The sequence below is a fragment of the Phoca vitulina genome, unplaced genomic scaffold (assembly GCF_004348235.1).
Source record: "Phoca vitulina isolate PV1807 unplaced genomic scaffold, GSC_HSeal_1.0 scaffold2, whole genome shotgun sequence".
NCBI classification, from domain to species: domain Eukaryota; kingdom Metazoa; phylum Chordata; class Mammalia; order Carnivora; family Phocidae; genus Phoca; species Phoca vitulina.
Genome location: NW_022589705.1, coordinates 66,202,795 through 66,226,489, shown reverse-complemented (window position 1 = coordinate 66,226,489; position 23,695 = coordinate 66,202,795). Strand labels below are relative to the sequence as shown.

Here is a 23,695-nt window from a genome sequence, read left to right as displayed (position 1 = left end):
GATAGATATGTATTTGTTGCCATTTTATTATTTGTTTTGTGGTTGTTCTGAAGATTTTCTCTGAGCCTTTCTTGTTTTCCTCTCTTTCATGGTTTGCTGATTTTCTTCAGTGACATATTTGAATTTCTTTCTCTTTATTCTTTGCATATTTATTAGTGGTTTTTGATAAATCATTACCATACAATTTGTATATAACCTCTTCTGCATATAGCAGTCTATACTAAATTGATGGTCGTTTAAGTTTGAACCCATTCTTTACTCCTCTCCTCCCCATGTTTTAGGTATATACTTCCTTTTTTTTTTTGAGTTCCTTGACTGATTCTTTTTACAGAAATATTCATTTTTACTGCTTTTGTGTTTCCTACCTCCATACTATCATTTGTGGTCTTTCCTTTCCACTCAAAGCGTTCTCTTTAATACTTCTTGCAGGGCTGGTTTAGAGGTCATGAACTCCTTTAGTTTTTGTTTGGGAAACTCTTTATCTCTCCTTCTACTGTGAATGACAGCCTTGCTGGATAGGGTATTCTTGGCTGCAAGTTCTTCCCATTCAGCACTTTGAATACATCAAGCCACTTCTTTCCGGTTTGGAAAGTTTTTCTGTTTTGTTTTTTTTTTAAGATTTTATTTATTTATTTGACAGAGAGATAGAGAGCACAAGTAGGCAGAGTGGCAGGCAGAGGGAGAGGGAGAAGCAGGCTCTCCGCCGAGCAGGGAGCCAGATGTGGGGCTCGATCCCAGGACGCCAGGATTATGACCTGAGCCAAAGGCAGCCGCTTAACCAACTGAGCCAGCCAGGCACCCCGGTTTGGAAAGTTTTTTTGCTGAAAAACCTGCTGATAACTTTATGGGGTTTCCTTTGTGTGTAACGGTCTTCTTTTATATTGCTGCTATTTATTTATTTATTTATTTATTTATTTATTTATTTATTTTTAAAGATTTTATTTATTTTAGAGAGTGAGTGAGAACGAGGGAGTTGAGTGGGGTGAGGAGCAGAGGGAGAAGGAAAAGCAGACCCTATGCTGAGCATGGAGTCTGACACGGGGCTTGATCCCATGACCCTTAGATCATGACTTAGGTGAAATCAAGTCAGACGCTCAACTGACTGAGCTACCCAGGCGCCCTATCTTGCTGCTTTTTAATATTTTTTTTATCATTATATTTTGCCAATTTAATTACAATATGTCTTGGTGTGGATCTGCTTTTGTTGATTTTGATGGAAGTTCTCTGTGCCTCCTGTATCTGGAGATCTGTTTCCTTCCCCATGTTAGGCAAGTTCAGCTCTTATTTCTTCAAATAAATTTTCTGCCCCCTTTCCTCTCTTTCTTCTAGGACTCCTATAATATGAATGTGTTTATGTTTGATGGAGTCACCAAGTTCCCTAAGCGTATTCTTGTTTTGAATAATTCTTTTTTCTCTCCTTTGTTCAGCTTGATTACTTTCCCTTACTCTCTTCTAGGTCATTAATTCATTCCTCTGCTTCTTCCAGCCTGCTGATCATGCCATCAAGTGTGTTTCTCTCTGCTATGTTATTCCTTATCCCTGTGTTAAGGTTCTCACTGATGTCCTCCACTCTTTTCTCAAGTTTAGTGAGTATCTTTATGATTATTACTGTAAATTCTCTATCAGACATGTTACTTTTATCTTTTTTCCTTAGATTCCTGTCCATGGCCTTGTCCTGTTCTTTCATTTGGGATAAATTTCTCTGTATTTTCATTTTGTCTAAGTCTCTGTGCCTGTTTCTGTGTGTTAGGAAAGTCAGCTATGTCTCCTGTTCTTGAGGGTAATGGCCTTATACAGAAGAGTTTCTGTAGTGCCCTGTCAAGTAACGTCCCCTGTTCCCAGGGCCTGACTCTTCTGGGAGTGTCTCCAAGACTGCCTTCACTTTAGAACTAAGGAAAAGAACCGCAGAGTTGAAAAGCAGCTCTTTTCCAGATCTATATCCACAGGACATAGCCAGAAGAGTTATATAGCAAAGAGGATATTACTCTGGGATTAGGCAGTCAGGATCTGTTATTAACTATGTAGTCTTGGGAGATTCACTTTACAACTCTGAGCTTCAGCTTCCTCCTCAGTAAAGTGGGGATAATAATACTTGCCCTATCTCTCAAAAGTGGTTTATAAAACTGTAAAATGTCCTACAAATTTATTATTCATGCTTTTATTCAGTTTTTGTTAATGAGTCTCCATGTCAACGGCATCAGAGAGAACTTCCCCAATGGCCAAGTTTAACAGTTTTGGTTGAAAACCAGGTGCTAAGAAAGTGTACTCTTAATTTCACTTAGGCTACTCAGGAGTATTTAGTACATTCATGATAAATGACTTAAGTCCTAATGAAAAGAGACCCCAGAGAAGGGTAACTTTAAAATTTCAAATATGATAGTGATGTCAACATAGGAAGAGCTTAGGTTCTAAACTTCTGAATCTAGGTGAATATAAACATTTCTACTTCATCAGTTCAATGCTTTGGGGCACCTGGCCTACAGCACAGTCTCTGAACCCAAATCTCTAATTCCTTTCCTGCATGAAAATGAGTAAGAAGTGAGATTTGGGACAGAAGCAATGGGTATCTTATTAAGATGTAAGCCCCACTAGGGCAGGGCCTTCTCTGTGTGTGTTCATCACTATAAAAACCAAAATCACTCTGGCTATATGAAAAAGAGACTGGACCTCAGCTTCCGTGTTTTTAAAATGAGAGGTTGGTCTAAAAGACCTCCAAGGTTAATTCTAGTGAGAATATTAATTGATTTTATAGTGACTATCACTGAATTTATTATTATCTTTCCTAAACCAGGTTACTTTTAGGATTTAAAGAGTGTGTATAATAGCTAACCTTTATGAGTGCCTCCCATATGTTAGGCTCTGTTCTAAGTGCTTTATATGCCACTAACTCATTACATTTTCACAGTTCTTATGAATCTGATAGTAGATGTGATTTAAGTTTTATTTGTCAATTTGATTAGGCTATAGGACCCCATCATTCAATCAAACACTAATCTAGATGTTGCTGTAGAGGTATTTTGTAGATGTGGTTAACATATACAATCAGTTGACTTTAATTAAAGGAAATTATCCTCAATAATGTGGGTAGATCTCATCCAATCAGTTAAATGCCTTATGAGCAAAACTAAGGTTTCTCTGAGAAAGAAGAAATTCTGCCTCAAAACTGCAGAATCAGATCCTGCCCAGGAATTTCCAGTGGGCTGGCCTGCCCCACAGATTTCAGACTTGCCAGCTCCCATAATTGCATACACCCATTCTTTGAAATAAATCATACATACACACATACACATATATACATATATCTTACTGATTCTGTTCTGGGAAACGCTGATTACTATTATTATTCCCATTTTATGTATGAGGAAAGAAGCACAGAAAGGTTAAGTAACTTGTTCTAGTTCATTCTGTTAATAAGTGGCAAAGCCAAGATTCACACCTAGGCACTCTGGCTCAAAAGCCCATACTCAGGTTATCGAAATTCTAAAATTTCAGTTTTTATAGCATCGGTAATGATTTGAACCCTCTTTGTTAATCTGGAATTAGAGACAAAATGTTGAGTAACAATTGAGATTCCAGTGGTCTCCACAGTAGGTCAAAGTTAAACAACTGAGAAACTTTCTACAAAATATTTTTTAAAAACTAGTCAGACATGACTCCCTAGAGGCTTTGGTTAAGGCCCATCATGCTCTTGAGAACATGTTTATTTGAGCTTGGTAAATCTTTGGGCTCCACTGGCATATGTCAGTTCCAGGCCTAGGCCCATTTGAAAGGCAGAAGTCTGTGAGTGGCTCTGTGGAAGTGTCCTTGCTGTGAGTTCCTTTTTCCCTTCATAGCTCTTAGAATGTAAACTGAAAGCCAGTTTCACATATTTGTACTTCTTGCCTTATTGTAACCTAGTAACATTTTTTAAACGTTTAATTACTCCTGAGAATAAAGCTACATAGAATAGGTTCAATATAGTGTTTCTTTCCCCTTGCAAACCTAACTGCCATAAACATGTCCATCAATAATCTGCTGATACAAGCAAACATGTAGAAGCCTCGAAATCTCTATTGAATCCAGCATGTAGTATCCAGTGAATAGCCACCGTATGCTCTCAGTTTTTACTTTTTAACTCTTTTATTTGGACATTTTCAAACAAATAAATAAAGAGAGCTTAGTATAATGAGACCCCATGTTTCCATCACTCAGCTTCAATAATTTTCAACAGAGACATACGCTGCTTAATCTTTACCCTTTCCCAACTCCTTCTCTATCCTCTTCAATGGATTATATTGAAGTAAATCCCAGAAATATAATTTCATTGCTATATACCTCTATATACATTTCTAAAGATAAGAATTTAAAATTAATAGTAATGCCTTAAAATCAAATATCCAGTTTTCAGATTGCCACAAGTAACTTTTTAAAAAGCCCCGAAAACAACAAACAAAAACAGGAGGTTTGTTCAAATCAGGATACAAAGTCCAGCCATTACATTTGGTTGATTTGTCTCTTAAGCTAAAAGTTCCTTTCTTTTCCCCTCCCATCTCAATTATTTACTGAAAAATAAGGTAGCTCTAGAGAGACTTGACCAGATTCAAGTTTTTTGGTAAAATTACTTTACAGGTTGTGTTACATACTTTCTAATACATCATATCAGGAGATACATAATGCCTGATGGTTTTTCTTTTTGTGCTCTTAGGTTTGATTAGTGTGTTCAGGTGTTGTGAGCCTGATCCATCCATTATAAAGTTCCCTATCCACTTTCTACCTAATAGTTTTAGTAGTCACTGATGATCACTGCCTCAATCAATTATTTCATTAGAGTGGTTTTATTTTTTATTTCAATTTTGACTCACCTTCTCTGGCTCTTAACACCCTCATCTGTAAAATGAGGAAGGAAACATGTAAAGTGCCCAATTCAGCATCTGGAACATGATGGGCTCTTAACAAAAAAAGTGACAGAAATGACAACCACAAAAATTGCTTAGAATTCATGGGAAAAAAACTACTTTATAGAACATCATCTTTGTGATGATCCTTCAATCACATTTTCCTAAAATGCAAAAAGAAAATGTATATATTATGAAAGCATCCAGGTTATCAAATATTCAAATGTCCAAGAACTATTGGCTTTTAAAAACAGTCTCTTTTATCAATTGTAGGTCTTGGAATGATTAAGATAATGGATGGACTGGTGGGAGAAGACATAGGCAGTCACACAGGAAAGCAATCAATATATGTTTGCTTCACTAGTGGCTCCAGCAGGCCATAATGATCCAACTCCCAATATTTCCTTTCTTCGTACAGCGTATCTTTTTGATGCAAAGCAGTCAGAGATGGTGGGTCTGGTAGAGACCTGGTTTTTGTTTTTGTTTTTTTTTAAGATTTTATTTATTTGACAGAGAGAGACACAGTGAGAGAGGGAACACAAGCAGGGGGAGTGGGAGAGGGAGAAGCAGACTCCCTGCTGAGCAGAGAGCCCGATGTGGGACCCTGGGATCAAGACCTGAGCCAAAGGCAGACGCTTAACGACTGAGCCACCCAGGCGCCCCGAGACCTGGCTTTTTGAAGAAAACAGTCAGTCAGGCAGCTGTTCTCTTGGTGGACCTACCACTTCATACAGAAGGAGAAACAAAAACAAAAACCAAAAAACCTCAAGTGCTTTAATATGAGCAGGCCCTGAATAATGTACCAAATACTTTCAAGGAGTTCCTGTTCCGTTTCGCAAGCATTACATCTCCACCTCAACCCATCCCTAAATCACAAAGTGAGCTTTGCGTTGAGAAAAGAGAGACTTCATTTCAACTTTCTGTTCTGTGGCTGAGATAGCTTCCCCACCTGGTCTTCACACTGTTTAGAAATTTAAGAATAAAATTATATCACAGTCCCTTCTCCGTTATATATCACAATGGCTCTGACATCTGTTTCCAGGAAAATCGCTGGCCTTCTATGAACACCTTCTATGAAGTAAGCCCCTACCAGCATGTTAATAGTATGCCATCTTTTCCTTGCCTCCGACATGCTCCAATTGCCATTGAGGAATGGGGGAAGATTCAAAAAGTATGCAGAAATGGCTTCATAGGCTCCTAACAACCAAGTTATTTGTAGGTGGTCCTTGCTAGAGCTTGCCATGCTTAAACGTGCAGCAAGAGCTCTGACAACCTCATGATTAGCAAGGAATTGTTAACAATCCACGGCTCATGGATTAAAAGAGTTCTTATTCTCCTGCCTTCTAAACTAAATAGTGACCCAGAGGAAATGGAAATGACTGAAATTGTTTACTTAATAATTTTCCCAGAATCAAGGCTGGAGAATCCAGAGCATGGGCTGGACCCCAGCTTGGACTAATCAGAAAGTACCAAAGATCAGTTTTCCACTTGTGGAAAATATAAATAAAATTTCCCTTCCCCAAGTAAGAAAATCCTATGTTCTTCATGGCTTAGCTCAAATATCACCTTCATATGAAATTCTACCTGTTGCCCTAATGCTGAATTCAATCATATTAAACGAAGATGCTTTAACATTTATGCCTATGGAGTTCATAATCGAGTTCACAAGAGAGAGATAATAAGAGGTACTCATTTCAGAGATGAGGAACAGGCTCAGAGAAGTTACACAATTTGACCCAAATTCTTTGCGTGATTACAAGTCACGATAACAGAAATTAAAATGACCATAACTTCACAATCTGAAACATCTTGGGCTTTGAAAACTATAAAAAATAAATTTGTAAAGGATTCCTTCAAGTTAATATACTTCCTAAATACAGCCAAATTGGTTCTTTTGATCAAAAAAGAAAATAATTTTAATTATATTTTTTGAGCACTTACCATATGCTAGACACTAAGACCTCTTATAAGCACTATTTCATTTAATTCTAGCCACAATGTTATGTGTTTAGTACTATTATTATCTCCATTTTTTTGTAGGTAAAGAAACTGAGGCTTAGAGAAATTAATTAACTTGCCTAAGTTTACACAGCCAGTAAGTAGGAGAGTTAGGAATTGAACCTAGGTAGTCTGGCTTCCTAGTCTAAGCTCCTAACAACTACATTTTATTTCTATTAGAATGTTGCCCAAACATCAACATCATTTTCCTAGTTTAGGAAAATCAGAGTAATGTTTGGTATTGCTTCTTAAATTTTTTTTTTAACTAAGACACTGCAAAATCATCCTAATTCAATTTTCATCTTTTGTTTACATATAGTCAGCTACTATGATAATTACCAAACTGATAGAAAAATGGAATCCTAATAGAGACAAATTACAGAATATGCAATATTTGGCCTCTCTGGTCAGATTTAATTTGGTAACCTATAGCACATATCTTTCCCTTGGAGATTATAAGAAGTCCAAAGAACCAAAACATATAAAGATGTTAATCTCTCTCTGTCTCTTTTTAAAAAGTATCTTAAATCGAGGTCAATTCATCCATTCAACTAGCAATTATTTAACATCTACCATGTATTAGGTACCAAGAATAAACCCGTGAAAAGACCAAATAATCCCTTACTTTATGGCACTTATATTCTAGCTGGAAAGAGAGATAGTAAACAATTAAGTCCACAGGTAATTATTTAATTCTAATTGTGATAAGTGGTATGAAAGAGAAGTAGAGGGTAATAGGATAGCATATAATATGAAGACCTGACCCGGTTTAGGACAAGGGATTTCCTCGAGGAAATAACATTTTGAGCAAAATTTTATAGAATAAACAAGAATTAATTAGGTGAAAGGATGGGGAATGACAGAATAGTGGTAAAGAGTACTCCAGGTGGCAAAAAAAAGAAAGCATATATATGTAGAGGTGCTGAGGCAGGAGGAAGAAAAAGGCTATGCTAAGGCTAGAGGTACTAAGGATGAGAGGAACATGGAATATTCAAAGAACAGAAAAGACGACTAGCAACTGGAGACCCAACAGGAGGAGGTAAAGTGGCATGTGTTAAGGCTGGGAGAAGCAGGCAGGAGTCATGGCTCTGGGATTCATCCTAACTCCTCCCTCTGGCCTATATCCAAGAGGTCACTAAATCCTGTGGATTCTGCTTCCTGAATATCTCTCCATTCTAGGTCCTCCCCTCTAAACCCCCAGCACTGCCTCAGTTCAACATCATAACAATCTCCTGCCTAAATGCTCTGTTTTATTAGCCTTTATGCCTTTGTATATGAAGTTCCCCACACCATGTGTGACCTTCTCACCTTCTCATCCTTAATTCTCCACTCAAATGATATCTATTCCAGGAAGTCTTCACTGATCCCTGATCTCTTTGGAGAATTAAATGTTTCTTCTTGAGCTCTCATTTTTAAATCAGTGATATCTCTCTTATAGCACGTGACATCAATGTAATTAATAGACTGTATATTTGTCTTTTCTTTTTAGATTGTGAACTCCTTGAAAGCAGGGGTTATGTCTTTTTCATCTTTATATTTTCATCTCAGGCACACTGAGGGCACACACATGGCATACTATTAGGGCTTAGTGTTTGCTGATGTGTGAATGAATAAATGAACACTAAGCTGAATCTTTAATTTACATATTCATATCCACGATTAATAGAGAATTAAGCATGTTTATAAAATTATAAAAGCATGTTTATAAAGTTATAAATTATAAAATGATAAAATTCCTGATTTTATGATTAAAATGAAACCAGACAATAATTAAACAATTTTACTGGGATGCTGAGCACAGAACGATAATTTTTACATAACGCTAAAAATAGTAAAGCACCAAGATTATTTTCCATAATTCATATTTATACCTCAAATGGATAGCTGTTATGCTTCTGCCAATTTTCAACCCAAAATATAAAATATGAGCAGTTTTATTAGCTAATAATTACTAAGTACTTACTGTGTATCAGACAGTGTTCTAATTATTTCCCATGTATTAACTAAATCCTCAAAACAACCCTACAAGATAGGTTCATTTATTATCCTCATTGCAGATGAGGAAACTGAGGCTCAGAGAAGTAAAGAAACTTGTCTAAGATCACATAGCCTGTAAGAGGTAAGGCTGGAATTTGAACACAGGTAGTCTGGCTTTAGAGCCTGCACTTTTAACTACTATAACACATCAAATATGACTATGCAGTTTAAATTATGTATACAAAACTTTATAAAAGTAATTAGCAAGTACAATTCTACAAAGATGCACTAATGACAAGTCAGTAAACTCTGATGTTTGCCTGGTTTCCTGGGCAATTGTTCAAGGCAACTAAAACTGACAAGTGGTCTGTGATGCTTTCACAGTTGGAATGAAGATGGACTCATGAACTCATCTGTACAAGACAATGTATCTGCACAGTGAGTGAATTATCTGCTGAGAGTTCTAAAGGAAAGCACTTCTCAGTACAGCCCTCTGACACCACTCAAAGTCTTTGTGTTTCTGAGTGCAAGGAAGGCTCTAGTAAAGCCTGGGCAATTAAAACCACTTTGCTCATTGCTCTTTTGATTCACCAGACCCGTGAGCAGGTGCTAATGCATGAAAATGAATGTAGTTTCAGCCAATGGCAGAGAAAAGGAGAGCTGTGGTTTACAAAAAGAATAATTTTTCTTATATACATTTTAAGTGTGTGTTATGTATGCACATATATATATATATATATATATATATATATATATATATATAAACTAGGTAGCTCCTTTGAATGAGAATACTTTCCTCTTGAATAAATTTGGTTTTGATGAAACTGTTTAGTGTAAATTAGACCTTCTCACTTAATTCCTGTATCCTGGATGGCCATAGCAATATATCAGCAGCCACTCTTTCTCCTTTCTGTGACCTAACAAAACAGTAGCCACAAGAAGGCTTAAAACAGTGAAAGTGACATCCTCAAAATAACTAATTTCCTTTCCAGAAAGCCTTATTCAAAAGCTGGATAACTACTGCCTAACCAAGAGCACTGGAATGGCTTTGTGGACTCATATGATGATATAAACAGCTCAGGAATCAGGGTACTTGAGTTCTAATTCTAGTATTCCTCAATTCCTCTTTGCCTCAGTTTCTTAATTATGCAAATGGACATAATAATACTTATATGCCTATCAGACTCATGTGAAAGTAATTTGTAAAGAACACATTTCCCAGAGATACCATTCAATAGCAATCCCAACTGGCCAGGGCCAGGGCCTATATAAGTTCACAAGAAGCAGATGGCACCCACACACTGGGTGAGGGTGCGAGAGACTGCAAAGTGAGGAGCAGTATTGTTATTCGGGAATACAAATGATGATGCCCCATTACTCTGAGAGCTACTTGGTTTGTTTGTATTAAGAGAGGTCAGTCTAAGCTTCTTGGAGCAGCTGAGTAAGCTGGGGGGGCCCTTCTTGTGGCCATCTGCTCCCCTCCCAGACTCCTCTGGCAAATCAAGAGGTTTTCCTTGTATTAACCTCTGAAGAGCAGCCACAGGCCCTTCTCAGCACCAGCTTCAGCAGGCAATGGTCTCTGCTGTCCATCTGTGCCAGCAACTACAGTTAAAGAACAATAAGGCTTCCCAAACCCAAGCATTCATTCACTGACAGAGAACTCTTGTATTGTCTAGTCTTCCTGTACTCTTTTAAGGGGATTAGATGTATATTTTAGATGACTGAGTTATTTTTCTTTTGTTATTTTAGACACACTTTATGTAGAAAAAATAAAAAGGGAAGAATCTGTCTGGAAAATTCACTTAAAAATCTAACATGCATAAAATATAATCAATTTAAAAATAGTAATTTCATTTCCCCCCCAACCATTCTCTGGAGCCTCAGACTTAGAGCACAAGTTGTCTTGTACATTGATGGATAACCAATCTATTCAGAACTGCAGATCTGATGCCTGCTCCTCAGGTAACATATTTGAACACAGACTGGGAAAAAAAATACCACACTCCTTAAGCAGTTGTCTGCAGAAACAATGTGCATACATACAAGGTACACATGTTGCCAAAATGGATGTTACAGGCTAATAACTACCACCTGGATTATTTATTTGAGCATAGAAAAGGGCAACATGTAATTGTAAAATGACTACAGAAATTATCCTATTCCAATTAGTAAGCTACATCATTGGGGGAAAATAAAAACTAAACAATAAACTGCTTTTCCAAGGGAAAAGGATACACATAGCTATTTTTGATCAACTACAATATTGTGTGATCAAATGTCTGTTTTTAAGAGTCTTCAAAATAGCATTCAGGTTTTTTTTAAAACATTAAAATATCACCCAGATACCTTTTTCCTAGAGGAAAAAGATTTCCTGGCTTCTTCTCCAAGACTGTGTACACTGAATCAAATCAGCAGAATATATTGAAATTATACTTCAATGAGTTAATATATATATTAGTGTCTGCATACCATGTTATTAGGGTTCTGACTATAACTGTAGCTAGCTCTCTCATTTCAATATCTAAAGACCCCTCATTTAAAGCAAAGTCTAACCTCAAATGGGCTAAAGAAAAATGCTATATTTATGCATAAATATCCTATGAACTGTAATCAAATTCTTATAGCAATCAAAAGATTCATTTTCAGGCGATCTTAATCCTCATCTTTTCTTAACTCCATGACATTTTATTTCCAACACGGCCTTTTTAATATGGAGATAAATGCATATCCTACATAACATTCTTTATTTAAAGGTTTCATACACTAGTAAGAATGCCATTCCTAACATTTACAGCATTTTGGACATGGCCTCATATTACCCTCTAGCTTTATTCTTTTGTTCCATCTTGCAACTTGACCTGTGTGGGGCAGCAAGAATGTCAAAACAAATTCAATTAGGACAATGCTTTTCATTTTGTTTAGAAACTGGAGCAAAACCATTTTTCCACATTCTAGAGTAACCTGATTCCATACAAACACCAATCAAATAGAAGACATTCTCATTAAGTCTTCACTCAGGATTCTAAATGCATTCACATCATCCACTGGATGTGAGTAGCAGCTCTTCATAGGAAAAATCTCTAGGGTCAGCAACTCTTCTGAATCAAAATTACATTCTTACTGTACAGTCCCATTAATTGGCCAGCAACTCCTTGTGCGCACTGTTCTTATATGGCTTTTAACTCCTTTGCTCCTCTAACCCCAAGGCAGGGGATAAATTTGCTAAATAGAATATTTCTCCCCTTGTATACTTCCTCTTTAGAAAGACTCCCTGAAAATCTTTAGAATATCTAAACTGTGAATTATGCATTTATGGATTCTCATGCTGTGTGATATAGTTTATTTTTCTCTTCTTTAAACTGACTTAAATTTGTGTATAAAACAAAATAGTCATCATCTGAACCAAAGCTCAATTTATTCTGGCCTGGTCTCAGAATTACAGCAGACTAGAACTCAGAAGGCATATATAATATATACCAAGGGAAGAAAAGCTTCCTTCTGTGAGTCATAAAAAGCAAACTTGCTTTTTGAGTAGCCTGTAGGAAAAAAGAGCTACATGAAGCTTTCTCCCATATAATCCAGGTCTAGATTCGAGAGTTCCTCTGGGGTCATGTAGGGATTCTCAAGACCAAGAATGCTGGTGAAGAAGAGGGCTATTTTTGTAGGTAAGGAAGTACAGAGTGTCGTCCTGGAGGGGGAATAGAAATACTCTTACTGGAGAGGTTGCTAAAAGATAAAAATCTACAAAGTCCACATAGGTGAGAGCCAAAGAAGTTTCTTTCTTTATCTCAAAGATCTAGGACCACATAGCGGAATCCCAGTCTATGCACCAAAACATTATGCCAGGTAAAATATTTTTTTTTCTCATGCAAAATTGGAGGGAAAAAGAAAAAGAATCAGGCTATTACCTAGGGAAATAGTGCTAAAATTTAATGATCAATTGAGAGAATGAACACTGAAAGGGATACACCTCAGATCAGCAGGATTACCATATATATATATATATTTTTTTTTTTTTTAAGATTTTATTTATTTACTTGACAGAGAGAGAGATAGAGCACAAGCAGGGGAAGCGGCAGGCAGAGGGAGAGGGAGAAGCAGACTCCCTGCTGAGCAGGGAGCACGATGCGGGGCTCAATCCCAGGACCCTGGGATCATGACCTGAGCCAAAGGCAGTCACTTAACCAACTGAGCCACCCAGCCACCCCGGGTTACCATATTTTTTATAGTGGACACACTGAGTTCTTTTTCTTAGTTTTTATACTGTGCTGGAGAAAAAAAGTGATTTACAGCCTCAGAATGAATATAATATTCCAACAGCAATTCTTTTTTTAAAAATTTTTTTATTGTTATGTTAATCACCATACATTACATCATTAGTTTTAGATGTAGTGTTCCATGATTCATTCCAACAGCAATTCTAAGTGACAGAATAACTAATTCATTCATCATACATAATTTAAGCCTTTACTGTGTACTAGATACTAAGCTGTGTACCAAGGATACTAAATTGAGAAGGAACAGTGTCTACTGGGAGAGACAAGACAAACATTTATAGTTGAGGGAATAAATGTTATGACAAAGATCAGCAAGTGGTATTATAGGAGGACAGAGCAAGAACACCTAGTTCAGGCTGAGGGTCTGTGGTTCAGGAAAGACTTCTAGAGAGTGGTGATATTTGAGTTCCGTCTTGAAAGGTGAGTAGGAGGTGAACAAAAAATCTACATTATTTGACATGTAATATGAGAAGTGCTATAGAGTGAGATGGAAACACAGAGGTGAAACAACCAATCTAAGCTGAAGAGGGAGCCAGCAAAGTGTCTCCAGAAGTAGGGAAAGGAGGCAGAATGTCACATGCAAAAGCAAGGCCTGGCAGCATGAAGTACAGTACGATATGAGATGCAATATAGTATAGTGATTGTATTAGTTTCCTATTGCTACTGTAACAAATTACTACAAACTTGGTTTAAAACAACACAATTTTATTATATGACAGGTCTGGAAGTTGGAAGTCCAAAATGGGTCTCACTGGGCTAAAATCAAAGTGCTGGCAAGGTTGCATTCCTTCAAGAGGTTCTAAGGGAAAATCCATTTCCTTGCTTTATTCAGCTTTTATTTTTTTTTCAAAGATTTTATTTATTTATTTGAGAGAGAGAGACGGTGTCCAAGAGAGAGAGCATGAGCAGGGGGGAGGGGCAGAGAGAGGGGGAGAAGCAGACTCCCCACTGAGCAGGGAGCCCAACGCAAGGCTGGACATGGGGCTCGATCCCAGGACCTGAGATCACGACCTGACGAGGCCACCCAGGCGCCGCTATCAAACTTTTAGTGTTCACCTGTATTCCTTGGTTTGTGGCCCTCCATCTTATCCCTAGTAATGACTAAATCTCCACTGTATCAATCTGACACTGAATCTCTTTTATCTCTCTTTCACTTATAAAGACTCTTGTGGTTGCATTGGGACCATCTGGATAATCCAGGATAATCTTGCCATCTCAAGATCAATCCAGGATAATCCTACCATCTCAAGGTCAGCTGATTAGTAAATTCCCACCGCAACCTTAATTCCTCCTTGCCATTGTTGTTTTTTTTAAAGACAGATAGATAGATAGATAGATTTGTCGGGGAGAGAGAGCACACACACAAGCAGGGGGAGCAGCGGGCAGAGGGAGAAGCAGGCTCTCCGCCGAGCAAGCAGAACCTAGGGATCATGACCTGAGCCCAAGACAAATGCTTAACTGAATGAGCCACCCAAGCATCCCTCCTCTTTGCCATTATTAACATAACATAGTCACAGGTTCCATGGATCAGGATATGGACATTTCTGGAGAGCTATCATTCTGCCTAACACAGTGATTGAGAGTGCACATGCTGGTGTCACACTGCCTGGGTTCATGTTTACTATCTTGTTTAATAGTTGTGTGACCTTGAGGAAGTTACATAACTTCTCTGTACCTCAGTTTCCTTATCTGTAAAATGGGATAATAATAGTAACTACCTCATTTTGTTGTAGTAAGGAATAAATAGTTTAATATGTGAGTGGGTAAAGGGTTAACAAAACTCCCTTTCTTCATGAGACTTTGGTCTTTGATTAAATTTTTAACTATGTTTCCCTGAAAACCTGATAAAGGTAAAATGTCAACTATGTTCCTAAGCAATGTTATGTTTAAAATAACACCTGACTGGTAATAATGGGAAGAAGTGTAAATACCTAGTTGTAAGCCCAATCTTTGGGCTCCCCTGAGTGTTGATGACTCATGTAACTTGGCATGACCCTTTTGGGGACCCTATTATGCCTTTTTAACTACCATAAGAGATATTGGCTCCTGTGGGGCATGAGCCAGTTAAATCAGGGCAACTCCTAGACATGTCCAATGTGGATCTCATTTCTTTATACATGAGAATCACCTAGGGGAATGGACGCCAAGAGTAGCTCCTGAACAGCTGCACAGACAACTCTATGAACTGCTACAAGCTCTCAGTAAAGAAGAATGCCTGACGTTGTTTTGCTAACAAGCTTTGGTTCCTGTCCTGTATATTTCATTTTCTTTCTTTATTCTGTTAAAATACATATAACATAAAATTTACCATCACGGTAATTTTTAAGTGTGCAGTTCAGTGGTATTAAACACACTCCACCATCCATCCCCGTAACTCACTTCATCTTGTAAAACTAAACTCTATACCTAGTAAATAATAACTCCCCATTCTTCCCTTCTCTAGCCCCTGGCAACCACATCCTACTTTCTGTTTCTATGATTTTAACTACTCTAAGTACCTCATATAAGTGGAATCATATAGTATTTGTCTTTTTTATCATTGGCTTACTTCACTTAGCATAATGTCCTCAGAGTTCATCCATGTTGTAGCATATTACAGAAATTCCTTCCTTTTAAAGGCTGAGTAATATTCTATTGTATATACATACCAGATGTTGCTTATCCATTCATCTACCAATGGACACTTGGGTTACTTCCATATTTCAGCTTTGTGAATAATGCTGCTATGAACATGGGTACAATTTCTTTGAGAGTCTTTCAGTTCTTTAAGGCATATAACCACAAGTGGAATATCTGGGTCATATGGTAATTCTATTTTTAATTTTTTGAAGAAACTCCACACTGTTTTCCACAGTGGCTATACCATTTTACATTCCTACAAACAGTGCACAGGCTTCCAATTTCTCCACATCCTTCTCAACACTCGCTTTCTGGTTTTTTGATAACACCCATTCTAACAAATATGAGGTGGTTTCTCATTATAATTTTGATATGCATTTCCCTAATGATTAGTGAGGTTGGGTATCTTTTCATGTACTTATTGAACATTTGTTTATCTTTTTGGGAAAAATGTCTCTTCAAGTCCTTAGCCCATTTTTGAATCAAGCTCTTTGGTTCTGTAGTTGACATGCAGGAGTTCTTTATATATTTTGCATATTAATCTCTTACTAGGTTTATGATTTGCAAATATTTTCAGCCATTCTATGGTTTAACTTCTTACTCTGTAGAGAGTGTCTTTGATGTGATGTACAAAAATTTTTGGTTTTCATGACATCAATTTCTTTTGTTACCTCTGCCTTTGGCATCATATCCAAGAAATCACTGTCAAATCCAACATTATGAAGATTTGTCCTATGCTTTCTTCTAAAAGTTTTATTGTTTTAGGTCTTACATTTAGGTTCTTGATTCTTTTGAGATAATTTTTGCATATGGTGTTAGGTAAGGGTCTAATAACTTCATTCTTTTGCATGGGGATATCCAGTTTTCCCAGCACCAACTGTTAAAAAGACTATCCTTTCCCCATTGAATGGTCTTGGTACCTTTGTCAAAAATCACTTGAAAATATATATAGGAGGACTTATTTCTGGGCTTTCTATTCCACTCCACTGGTCTATATGTCTGTCTTTATGCCAATACCACATGGTTTTGATTATTGTAGTTTTATAGCAAATTTTAAAATGTCCTATATAGTTTTGAGTAGACTAATGTCAAGTGTGGCCTATTATATAGTCTTGTGAGTCTGAATGTTTAATTGAACCTAAGAAGACACCTTTCCCTGCTGGGTGTGGCAATGAGTTAAGCTCTTAGAAAGCTGCTGTTACAAGGTACGTGCTATATTAACTGTTAGCTATTACTATTACATATAAATTGCACAAAAGAAGGGCTGGCACAATCCTAACATTTATTGGAAAAATACTGGTATGAGCAGCAGTATCACCACCACCTCCACCACCAATACTACTATAACGGTGGCCTATACACAGCACTGCAAGTAGTCCTGTACGGCTGAAAGGCAGACTATAAAGAAGAGGATGGTAGACGTGTGCCCAAAGAGGTAGGGAGGGTTGCGATTGTAAGGAAATAGATAAAGAGGGTTTTTTTATTTTTGTCTTTTTAAAGATTTTATTTTATTTGAGAGCGAGAGAGAGAGAGAGAGATAGCAAGCACAAGCAGGGGGGAGGGGCAGAGGGAGTGGGAGAAGCAGGCTCCCCATTGAGCAGGGAGCCCGATGTGGGGCTCAATCCCAGGACCCCAGGATCATGACCTGAATTGAAGGCAGATGCTTAACCAACTGAGCCACCCAGGCACCCCAGTAAAGAGTTTTAATTCTTTTCTGAAAACAAGAAAGAACCATTAAAACATTATTTTAAATAAGGCAACATCATGGGGCACCTGGGTGGCTCAGTCGTTAAGCGTCTGCCTTCGGCTCAGGTCATGATCCCAGGGTCCTGGGATCGAGCCCCGCATCAGGCTCCCTGCTCGGCGGGAAGCCTGCTTCTCCCTCTCCCACACCCCCTGCTTGTGTTCCCTATCTCGCTGTGTCTCTCTCTGTCAAATAAATAAATAAAATCTTTAAAAAAAAAAAAAAATAAGGCAACATCATGATCAGATCTATATTTCAGAAAGATCATTCTGATAGGAATGTGGGGAATGGATTGAAAGAGAGGCTGGAACAGAGAAGCAGAGAGATTAGTTAGGAGGCTGTTAAAGTTATTTACAGGAGAGAAATGATGGTGAGAACTAGGACACATTCAAGTAATTTCAAAGATTACTTTTTGTTGGAAACACACACACACACACACACACACACACACCTCTCTAAAAATCTAGGTTCCAGATCTACATTTCCAACTACTTGCTAGACATCTCCTAAGGAAGTCACTTAAACTTAACAAGTTCCAAACTGAACTTGTCACCCTTCCCCTAAAAATTATGCTCCTCCTGATTTTCCAGACCCTATTAAGGAAAACATCCTGGTCATTCAATGTTGAATCTTGCCTCCCATATACGAAGTTTATAAGTTCTCTAAAAATGGTTCTATAATCTATCTATTCATTCACTCAGCAAAGCAAGCAATCAAATAACATCTTTTGAACAATGTGCTAATATTGAGCAATGAGGTATATAAAGACAGAGCCCCTGAGTAGAGAGAGAGAGAGAGAGACATGTAAACATGAAGACATGAAGAGAGAGAGAGAGAGACATGTAAACAGGTAGTTATGATACATGGTGGGCAAAGAGCTCCTATGATAGAACTGAGTAAAACTGATAGAAAAATAACAAAGGGGGTGCCTGGGTGGCTCAGTCGGTTAAGAGTCTGCCTTCAGCTCAGGTTATGATCCCGGGGTCCTGGGCATCAGGCTCCAGCCCTGCATCAGGCTCTCTGCTCAGCAGGAAGCCTGCTTCTCCCTCTCCCCACCCCGCTCATGCGGTCTCTCACTATCTCTCTCTCTCTCAAATAAATAAATAAAATATTTAAAAAATAATAAGAAATAAAAATAAAATATTTTTAGAAAGAAAAATAGGGAAGATAATGGCAAAAATACATTTTGCATGCTAGGTCCTATCTTATTCTTACCACTGCTCTTTAGTTCAGGATCTCATTCCTACTAACCTAGATTACTACCTCCAATGGTCTGTAAGCTAGTCTCTTTTCACCAAGCTAACCAACACTCAGGCACAAGTAGAAGTAGCTATGGCATAATGAAGAATACATTACACTGTAAATCAAAATATATAACTCTGGGCCCTGACACTTGCTAGCTGGGTTATCTTAGGCAAGCCCAAATCAGAGAGCTAGTCTTTACATCACACCATCATCGTCTTTAATGATATTAATCTGTTTACTTGTATTCTATCTATTGTATCTATTTACTGGATTACAATGAGGCTTAAATAGGAAAATGTAACATGCAGTACAGCTGGTTAAAAAAAGCTACACCTGGGTGGCTGGGTGGCTCAGTCAGTTAAGCGTCTGACTCTTGATCTCAGCTCAGCTCAGGTCTCGATCTCAGGGTCCTGAGTTCAAGCCCCACATTGGGACCCACACTGGCTGTGAAACCTACTTAAAAAAAAAAGCTGCGCTGGAGCAACATCCTAGAAGGAGCAGGACTCCAGATACCAAAATCTCAAATACAAGAATCACAGGCTTCAGCCCATTCTAGGTGTCTACTTATATTGATACCCAGAGGAATAATTTAAGTAAAAGATTTTATGAAGACAATTTAAAACTAGTTAAGTAAATTCTGCAATACAGAATATTAAATGTTCATATAAAACCTCTTGGTTTAGAATAACTAATGGTCAAATTCAATCTGTAATCATAATAAAAACTACCAACAAATAAAAAACAAGAGGATTTCCTTAGTCTGATAAAGGTTATCTATAAAAACTTACAGCAAACATCAAACTAAACGCTGAAACTTTGTTGTTGGTGATACTTATTTTTAAAGATAACTGAACAAGAAAGGGATGCTACTGTCACCTTTTTATCCAACGTTCTAGTGGAGGTCCAAATCAGTACAAAAGGCAAGGAAAAGAAAATGAGGATTAGAAGGGAAAAAATCATCATGCCCATTATTTGTAGATTATGGAGTTAGAAAATCCAAAAGAATCTATAGATAAATTATTAAAATCAGTGAATTTAGTAAGGTTGCTGGATAACAATATAGAAAAAGCAGCTGTATTTTAATAGACCAGCAGTTAGAAAATATAATTTAAAAGTGATACCATTTACAATAGCATAAAATTTCAAATATTTAGAAATAAATATAACTAAAGATATATATAAGCCTACCAGAAGAATTATAAAAATATTGAGAAAGCAATAACCATTAAAAAACTGATAAATTAGGGGCACCTGGGTGGCTCAGTCGTTAAGCAGCTGCCTTCGGCTCAGGTCATGATCCCAGGGTCTTGGGATCGAGCCCTGCATCGGGCTCCCTGCTCTGCGGGAAGCCTGCTTCTCCCTCTTCCTCTCCCAGTCCCCCTGCTTGTGTTCCCTCTCTCTCTGTGTGTCTCTCTCTGTCAAATAAACAAATAAAATCTTAAAAAAACCCTGATAAATTAGACTTCATCAAAATTTTTGCTCTTCAAAAGACACTTGAAAAATGAGTAGGCAAGACAAAGACTAGGAGAAAATATTTGACAAACATATCTGCTAAAGGACTTGTATACAGAATATATAAAGAATTTCTATAACACAATTAAAAACCCATACATCTTATGGTATTTGGTGCAACTGTAAACAGGATTAATTCCTTGATTTCTCCTTCTGCTGCTTCATTGTTGGTGCATAGAAATGCAACAGACTTCTGTGTGTTGATTTTATATCCTGCAACTTTGCTGACTTCCTGTATCAGTTCTAGCAATTTTTTGGTGGAGTCTTTTGAGTTTTCTACATAGAGTATCATGTCGTCTGCAAATAGTGAAAGTTTGACTTCTTCCTTGCCGATTTGGATGCCTTTTATTTCTTTGGTTGTCTGACTGCTGAGGCTAGGACTTCCAGTACTATGTTGAACAAGAGTGGTGAGAGTGGACATCTCTGTTGTGTTTCTGACATTAGGGGAAAAGCTCAGTTTTTCCCCATTGAGGATGGTATTAGCTGTGGGTCTTCCGTATGTGGGCTTTACAATGTTGAGGTACGTTCCTTTTATCCCTTTCTTGAGTTTTTTTTTTTTTTTTTATCAAGAAAGGATGCTGTATTTTGTCAAATGTTTTTTCTGCATCTGTCGAGAGGACCATATGGTTCTTATCCTTTCTTTGATTAATCTGGTGTATCACATTGATTGATTTGCAGGTGTTGAACCACCCCACAGCCCAGGAATAAATCCCACTTGATTGTGGTAAATAAATCTTTTAATGTACTGTTGGATTCAACTAGCTAGTATCTTGTTGAGAATTTTTGCATCCATGTTCATCAAGGATATTGGTCTGTAATTCTCTCTTTTAGTGCGGTCTTTGGTTTTGGAATCAAGGTAATGCTGGCTTCATAGAATGAGTTTGGAAGTTTTCATTCCATTTCTATTTTTGGAAACAGTTTCAGAAGAATAGGTATTAATTCTTCTTTAAATGTTTGGTAGAATTCCCCTGGGAAACCATCCAGCCCTGGACTCTTGTTTGTTGGGAGGTTTTTGATTATTGATTCAATTTCTTTGCTGGTTATGGGTTTGTTCAGATTTTTCTTTCTTCCTGTTTCAGTTTTGGTAGTTTGTGTGTTTCTAGGAATTTATCCATTTCTTCCAGATTGCCTAATTTGTTGGCATATATTATATTCTCTTACAGTTGTTTGTATTTCTGCAGTGTTGGTTGTGATCTCTTCTCTTTCATTCATGATTTTATTTGGGTCCTTTTTCTTTTCATTAAGTCTGGCTAGGGGTTTATCAATTTTGTTAATTCTTCTGAAGAACCAGCTCCTAGTTTCATTGATCTGTTCTACTGCTTTTTTAATTTCTATATCATTGATTTTTGCTCTGATCTTAATTATTTCCCTTCTTCTGCTGGTTTTAGGCTTTTTTTTTTTTTTTAAGATTTTATTTATTTATTTGACAGAGAGAGACACAGCGAGAGAGGGAATACAAGCAGGGAGAGTGGGAGAGGGAGAAGCAGGCTTCCCGCCGAGCAGGTAGCCCGATGCGGGGCTCGATCCCAGGACCTGGAATCATGACCTGAGCCGAAGGCAGACGCTTAACGACTGAGCCACCCAGGTGCCCCTGGTTTTAGGCTTTATTTGCTGTTCTTTATCCAGCTCCTTTAGGTATAAGGTTGTGTATTTGGAGACTTTTCTTGCTTCTTGAGGAAGGCCTGTATTGCTATATACTTCCACCTTTGTTGCATCTCAAAGATTTTGAATTGTCATGTTTTATTTTCATTTGCTTCCATGTATTTTTTAAATTCTTACTTAATTTCCTGGTTGACCCGTTCATTCTTTTGTAGGATGTTCTTTAACCTCCATGTATTTGTGGTACTTCCAAATTTTTTCTTGTGGCTGACTTCAAATTTCATAGCATTGTGGTCTGAAACTATGCATGGTATGATCTCAGTCTTTTTGTACCAGTTGAGCCCTGATATGTGACCTAGTATGTGGATAATGTTCCATGTGCACTTGAAAAGAATGTTCATTCTGCTGCTTTAGGATGAAATGCTTTGAATATATCTGTCAAGTCCATCTAGTTTCAGTGTGTCATTCAAAGCCCTTGCTTCCTTGTTGATCTTCTGGCTTAGATGATCTGTCCATTGCTATGTTAAGTCCCCTACTATTATTGTATTATTATCAATGAGTTTCTTTAAGTTTGTTACTAATCGATTTATATATGTGGCTGCTCCCAAGTTAGGGGCATAAATATTTATAATTGTTAGATCTTCTTCTTGGATAGACCCCTTTATTATGATATAGTGTCCTTCTTCATCTTTTATTGCCATCTTTGGTTTAAAACTTGTTTTTCTGATATAAGGATGGCTACTCCAGCTTTCTTTTGATGTCCATTGCATGATAAATGGTTCTCCACCCCCTCACTTTCAATTTGAAAGTGACTTTGGATCTAAAATGAGTCTCTTATGGGGCGCCTGGGTGGCTCAGTCGTTAAGCGTCTGCCTTCGGCTCAGGTCATGATCCCAGCGTCCTGGGATCGAGCCCCGCATCGGGCTCCCCGCTCCGCGGGAAGCCTGCTTCTCCCTCTGCCACTCCCCCTGCTTGTGTTCCCTCTCTCGCTGTGTCTCTCTCTGTCAAATAAATAAATAAAATCTTTAAAAAAAAAAAAAATAAAATAAAATAAAATAAAATGAGTCTCTTGTAAGCAGCACATAGATGATGGGTCTTATTTTTTTTATAGATTTTTTTAAAGATTTTTATTTATTTATTTGACAGAGAGAGAGACAGCGAGAGCAGAAACACAAGCAGGGTGAGTGGGACAGGGAGAAGCAGGCTTCCCACCTAGCAGGGAGCCCGATGTGGGGCTTGATCCCAGGAATCTGGGATCATGACCTGAGCCGAAGGCAGACGCCCAATGACTGAGCCACCCAGGTGCCCGGGTCTTATTTTTTTTTTAATCCATTCTGATACCCTATGTCTTTTGTTTAGAGTATTTAGTCCATTTACATTCAGAGTAATTATTGAAAGATATGAATTTAGTGCCATTTAATACCTATAAAGTCACTGTTCCTGTAGATTGTCTCTGTTCCTTTCTAGTCTTTGTTACTTTTGGTCTCTCTTTTCACTCAAAGGGTCCCGTTTAATATTTCTTGCAGGGCTGGTTTATTGTTCATGAAATCCCTTAGTTTCTATTTGTCTTGGAAACTCTTTATCTCTCCTATTCTGAATGACAGCCTTGCTGGATAAAGTATTATTGGCTGCATATTTTTCCCATTTAGCACAGTGACTGAATATATCATTCTGTCCCTTCTGACCTGCCAGGTCTCTGTGGACAGGTCTGATGCCAGCCTTATGTGTCTACCCTTGTAGCTTAAGGACTTTTTCTCACGGGCTGCTTTCAGGATTGAGTCTTTCTTCCTTCCTTCCTTCCTTTCTATCTATCTATCTATCTATCTATCTATCTATCTATCTATCTATCT

At 37.7% G+C, this 23,695-nt stretch overlaps 1 protein-coding gene across 4 annotated transcripts in view; it reads right to left on the bottom strand.

Moving 5' to 3' along the window:
* Positions 1 to 23,695, bottom strand: part of ZSWIM5 (zinc finger SWIM-type containing 5) — a 205,664-nt gene that overhangs the window by 76,497 nt on the left and 105,472 nt on the right. The window contains exon 1 of one of the 4 annotated variants that reach the window (XM_032430283.1): positions 4,842 to 5,384. The exons of the other annotated variants lie outside the window; for them this stretch is intronic. Coding sequence (XP_032286174.1) covers positions 4,842 to 4,980 — 139 coding nt within the window. The 5' untranslated portion in view covers positions 4,981 to 5,384. Of the gene's footprint in view, positions 1 to 4,841; positions 5,385 to 23,695 lie in introns of those variants that run through there. 4 annotated transcript variants of the gene reach the window in all.